We start from the raw sequence: 6502 nt of genomic DNA, 5'->3' as shown, positions 1-6502 counted from the left end.
CCTTGCTCCATTTGTAACCATTTACATCAACTCATTGCTATCATTCCTGTGTTTCTTTATTTAAAATTGAATAAATATTCTCATTCCCTCTCTTTCTTACCTAAAAGATAGCGTATGATATACACTATTCTCCATCTTGTTTTCCTCATTAAAACAATACAGCTTAAAGATCTCCCCATTTCAATGCATAGAGTCCTTCCTCATTCCTTTTTCACAACTCAGGGTATTCCATTGTGTACATAGAAGTATCATAGTTCATGTAACTACTTTCCTCCTGAGAGGTATTTGGGTTGTTTCTAAGCTTTTGTTATCATAAGCCACGTCATAATGAATAACCCTGCTCATGTGTCATTTGGAACATGTGCAGGTGAATCCATAGGATAGGTCCCAGAGGTGGATTGCTGGGTTAAAGACAAAGGCAATGTAAATATTGCCAGATTTCCTTCCATAAAGGTTGTACCGTTCTGTACTCTCACTAACAACGTTTGAGTTCCTATTTCCCCACAGCCTCAAAAGAGACTGTGTTGTTAAATCTCTGGCTTTCTCATTGACGGGTGAGAAATGATACCTCACTAACTTGCACTTTTCTTAAAAGTAAGGTTGAGCATCTTTTCTTACGTTTGGGAGCCATTTGCATTTCTTTTTCTGTGAACTGTATTTTCGTATCATTTGGCCTCAGATTGGACCCTTTTTGTTTCAACTAAAGTTCCAAAAAATTGAAAATAATAGGTTGCAAACACTCCCATATTCTAAAATAAGGATTTCCAAATGGTCTTGTGATCCTTAGCCCAATACGCAAGATATAAAGGGGTTTAAAATTGAAAAGGCCAAAAGAAAGTAGTTCTTTAGGGAAAGCTGTTGGCATTCTCTGCATTTTCTATCCCCCACCATGACGGTAGGAGGTAAGGGGACCTTCCTCAGTGCAAGTCAGGAAAGAGGAGCTTCAAGGGGACGTCCACTCAGAGACTTTGTGTCCCCTAAAACTTCAGAGGACACAGAGGCCTGGTACCTGACTCCAAGGATAAGAAACCCAGGGGTCAAGAAGCTGAGGCTGTCAGGCCAGCATCAGGACAAAAAAGTGGGAACCACATTGGAATGTAGTAGAAGCTACACTTCCACTGATGGAGGCCAAAGGGTCTCATGGGTAAGAAAACTAAAGTCTGTGGCTGGAGTGATCTGCGATGGTGGGGCAATCCCTCATTTGCATGGCAAGGGTCTGTGAGTTTCCGTGAGTCAAGTAGATACCCAGGAAAGTAACTGAGCTGGAGAAGCCATCTTGATGTGACTTTTCCCAAAAAAGGCAGATTGCCAGGGCAAGAGAACTCTAACAACGCCAGCAGTAAGGGGCTGTGGGATGCACTTTCAGGGGCAGGATCAGAGGTAGGGACGTAAGAGTTCAGGATAACGAGATGTAAAATATCTAGACACACACAACCAAAAATAAGAATGAATAACCTTGTAAGTTGAAAATTAGAACACGCTAGACAGGAGCACACACAAACATTAAATGGAGACACATATTGTGTTCTGGGATAAGAGCACTCTTTATTTAATACATCCCCAAGAAAAATGTGAAGATTTTGGGGGGAACTTGACCAAATAATTCTTTAGTTTACGTATAATAAATATGTATAAATGAATAAATATATAATAAAACCTGAGAATACTCTGAGAATTAACAGGAAAAGGGTGGTAACTTACTTTTAGTTGGTACTAAAAAAAAACCCCTATTTTAAACTTATAGCAGGTGGTACTGGCACAGAAATAAATCAGCAGAACAAAAGAGAAAGTTCAGAAATAGATTCTAGTATATGATTCAGTATACGAGTCAAATCACGAGGGGAAAAAAATAACAGTCAAGGAATATTCATAGAACAACTGGCTAAACCATTTAGCAAGAATAAAAAAAGACCCCTCCCGACCTCATTCCTTATACTAAAATGTTTCAGATGGATTAAAGATTTAAATTTTTTTTAACTGCTGAATTATAGTTATTACCTTGAGATTGGAAAGTCCTTCTAAGCATGGTACCAAAGGCAAAATACGTAAGGAAAAAGACTGATACATTTGACTACACAAATTTAAAGTTTTTGTGTGGCAGTGCATGACACAAACAGGTCAAAAGGGAAATAATAAAGTAGAAAATTTGTTTACAACACGTGTGACAGCTAAAAGTGAAAATTACTATAATACAAAGAACTTTTTCAAATCAATATAAGACAAGCCAACTACTGAGAAAAAAGGCATATCACCACAACAGAATTACAAATGACCAGTCAACATGCAAATTAGTCAGAGAAATGCAAACAAAACATTGAAAGGTCATTTTTCACCTACCAGATTAATCAAGATTAAGAATATCAACGATGCCCAGGTATGTTAAGGCTTCCTGCTGGTGAGAGCATAAACTGGTATAAACTTTCTGAGATTCCTCTGACAATATGTAGTAAATCTACAATGTATATCGTTTTCATTCCAACAACTTCAAGTCTAGGAATTTAGCGTAAGTGATAACTGCATACAATTATACAGACATATGTAAGAATAGTAAACATCTGGAAATACTCTAAATGCACAATACTCAACAGAGTATTAGTTAAATAAATTATGGTACCAACTTTTAATGCCATCATGATTGACAAGAAAAATGTGTCCAATGCATGTTACAAACCACATGCCTAGTTTGACCCCATTTTGGTAACCTTGAGTTATGCCCAAAAAGTATGGGTATGGATACACACACACGTCACCAGAATGACTCAGTCATTCTCTCGCTTTCTGAAACAATGGACGTACACTTCTTTAAACTGACCTGCCTCACTGCATCACCTGCCCACAAACGGACACAGAAAAATCCACACGCACTTTCCTCTCCAAAATCAGGCACTTGAATTTAACCAACGATGGCTGTGGGAGGCAAATGGTCCTTAAAACACCATTTGATTGACGTCTACTACCCACTGGTTTTCTCTCTGATGAAGGGAATGGAAAAATTAAAGGGTTAGGAAATCGGAATATGAGATTGGCCAAAAAAGGGAGCCTTGAGAATTCTTTTTTACCTCCTTTAAAATCAATTTAAATACTAACTTTATTCCAATCCACTATGGAATTTCAAGGTAATGACTTTTGCTCTGGTCTTAATCTTAAGGGCCCAGCTGCAATTTTAGGTCTGGGGTCATGGATGGACTATTACCTATTTCCCCTAGTTAACCTCCATCTATTTTGGTTGCTTGTGGCTCCTTCTAGAAGTGATGGGAGAAGGTATATCACAGTGAAAAGATGAGTATAAAAAGACACAAGTGCTATAATAGTAAAAGCAATGCATATATATATATATATATATATATATATATATATATATATATATATATATATAGTTCAGAAATATAAAGGCCTAGCTCTCCCAGGAACCCAAATGTCCTGTCAAGTCCCAGGAATGAGAACTGGACTTGCAGGCAGAATATCTGGCCCCACAATTGAAGTTACGTCTCTGTCTGAAACCATCTCTCCACTCTAAAATGGGAAAATGATAACTCCTAACCTTCCCACCACACAGAACTGCTGTGAGGATGGAATGAAAGAACATGTATAAACAAAAACTATGGTGGAGATAAATAAAAACTATGGGCACCAAAAAAAAAAAAAAAATTCAGCCAGGGCACAATCTGCTCCGTATCTGGGCAACCCTCCGTTTTGATTCCTAGTCTAGAAGGGAGCTCAAGACTGGATCTTGGCACTCGCCTCTACACACTGTCCCCAAGACAGTTACTAAGGAAAAGATCCTTCTTCCATCACTATCTGAGGATCCAGCTTTATTTAATGGCACTCATAACCCAACTCTGAATGCTACCTGATCAGTCCTTCAACAGAAGGACCCTGCATGCTTCTAGGAAGACCCACTATTGGTTTCCTGAGATGCTCTTCCCGCCTTAACCAGGAATCCACTTGGGAAAAAAAGGGACGGTATTGTGGTTAAGCTACCAGGCGAATTCAGAGAACTTAAGGCTGCCTTCATGTGCATGAGAAAATGATCAGAAAAGAACTGCAGGAAAATGCTCAGCACCTACTTCTGTTAAGTATTAACACTGAGCAACTCTGTGCTATCGTTTGGAACATTTAGAGGAAGGGACAAAATCTATGTTTTTGTTACTTCAGTATTCTTTCATGAACTGCTTTTACATTTCTGCACTGTACGCAGAAGTACATTTTACTTCATATTTAGTCAGTTTTCTTAACGAGAAACTTTTGACACCAAGCAAATAGGACTTCTTCCTTTCGATGACAATTATGCTAAGTTCCCATGTGGACAAAGGTAGCTTCTTTGACAGTTAATTCTAGAACTTGAAATTAGGGGGACTACAGAGACATATGGTATTTACAGAGCTGGTAAAAAATAATAATAAGCGGGAGAAACTCAGATTCTCTCTTTGGTTAGAGGAGGCTTGGAGGAAAATCCTTACTCATCAGAGACCCTACCTAATACTAACCAAATAATTTGTAAAGATTCCAAATTTAATTCAAGAGCTGTGAAAACTGTATGAGTTTGAATTGTTGCACATAAAAAATAAAAGTTGGAAGCTATTTGTATGAGTCTATTGAGAGTTCTACTCTACAGTTCACCTGAATGAGAGCAGGAAGTGTTCTACATGTTGATCCTAAGTTGTAGTCTGAGACGACACCTCAGAGGACAAAGGACAATTATCCCTAATACTGCCCAGTACTGGCTGGGGCCAGGGCTGACAGCTGGCCTTGAAAACTCAAGCATCAGCGTATCACTTCCCTCTCTCTGACTCTTCCCAGTTGAGAGGATATGCTTTGGGTCAGATGCCCCTGGGGAAGCAGCTTCATAGAGAGTTGCCACCTGTTCTTATCATTGCTCATGTCTCCTCATCTGCCTACAAGCCCAGGCTGCTCAGATGTGTCCCTCACTGGTGCCCAGTGAGCCGGTGGAGAACACACCAGCCCACCATGTGGGAAAGGCTGCCCCTTTTCCTCAGGACTGTGGTGTCGCCCAATACTAGGACCACGTTCATATATGCTTCACCCCGAGTTGGGCAATATCACTGTCCCCTCCCACCTCTCCCCATGATTTCTAGTCTCTAGGCCTGGAGAGGGAGGGAGAAGGCATAGGAGGACACCACCATCACTTAGAGAAGCCACAAGCCTCCATCCTTCTTCTCCCTTCGTTCCTTGCTGAGCCTTGGAGTTACATTGTTGGTTAGGGAGGAAAGTTCAAGAACACTGATTCAGGCTTGAAAAGTCAAATCGAATCCACTCCATCTGTAAATTCAGCATATTGACAGTAGTTCCGGGACATGGTTCATGATAAAGTAACACTCATAGCTACCGACGTTGTAGATAAAAGGGACGATCGTGTCGCCTGCATGGTTCCCCTCCCCTATAAACACAGGACTCTGGCCGTGGGCTTCATAATGTTGCAACCCATTGTTACCACTCCACCCCCAAGTCTAAAAGGAGGCATGGAGCATTTTTAGGAAATGTTCAGTGAAAAAAAAAATTGCCAAGGCTGTTCTAAACATTCATGTGGAAGAGAACTGTCTAACTTAACAGAATATTTTTACTGGAATGAAGGCTTATGGCTTTTGAATACATATAAGACAAAAGGAACTGTATCAAAGCAACACTGCCTAACAGATATTGCAGGGAACTTACTGGAGTGGCCAGGCTAGCATACTTTCTAATTAGTGTGTCAACCAATTGTCGGAAAAGGGCTTCTGAAGTGTTTACCGTATTTGCCTATGTCAATGATCTCTAGCCTTTGCAATGACCTCCTTCATAAAGTCAAATTCTAGCCCACACTTCAGTCTATCTCATTACTTATTGTAAAAGAATGGATTCTGAATTAATGACAGAGATGCTACAAAGGAAGAGGCAGACAGTCTCTTGCATTCAGTGCCTAGAGGAGCTGACTCTCAGGCATCACTCAGAGGAGAACACAGGCCAGTCCATGTGACCTGTAGCCTGTGGTCAATATTACATTGTACATCAAGGTTCTCAAGTTCAGAGACACAGAACTGGTCGTGTAGCAGGGAAGACATCAACAATTCCCGAGTGTCCTCCTTTTGGGGGATTCCAAAGAGATAGTCACCGTCTTGAATCCAGGAATGGGATTGCAGGCCCACGCACACACAGGGCCTCTGTGCAGACACCTGAGAAGCTGTCATAACATCTGCCCCAGCAGCAGCGCATCCTCTTCACGCAGCATTGGCAATCTAGACATGGCGGAGGAAAAGAGAGTTCACTGACACTTAGGTTCTCCTGCGGTGCACCCCTGTGTGCATGGGAAGCGGTACAGGAGATGAGCCACCGCTCTGTGAGTGGTCAGGGCGCCATCACTGACCCTGCTCTCTTCCTGGGACTGGAGGGCATGCCCCTCCCTCCTGAGGTGCAGAGTTACCCGTGCCTTTCACCTGCTGAGCCTGGGACAACCTCCCGCACTCCCCCTCTGACCCTCCTCGATCCCAGCTGTTCTTCCTGACTC

The 6502-nt window shown here is 41.4% G+C and overlaps 1 protein-coding gene across 2 annotated transcripts in view; it reads right to left on the bottom strand.

The window, feature by feature from the left end:
• Positions 1–3634: 3634 nt before the first annotated feature.
• The window catches only part of SUSD1 (sushi domain containing 1), a 125749-nt gene continuing 122881 nt past the window's right edge, over positions 3635–6502 (bottom strand). For both annotated transcript variants that reach the window (XM_030859006.2, XM_030859013.2), the window contains one exon: positions 3635–6233. In XM_030859006.2, the coding sequence (XP_030714866.1) occupies position 6233 (1 nt within the window). In that variant the 3' untranslated portion in view covers positions 3635–6232. The remainder of the gene's footprint in view (positions 6234–6502) is intronic.

Source organism: Globicephala melas, chromosome 6 (genome assembly GCF_963455315.2).
Source record: "Globicephala melas chromosome 6, mGloMel1.2, whole genome shotgun sequence".
NCBI lineage: Eukaryota > Metazoa > Chordata > Mammalia > Artiodactyla > Delphinidae > Globicephala > Globicephala melas.
Note: the sequence above shows the minus strand (reverse complement) of the source record. Positions and strands in the feature narration are given on the sequence as shown.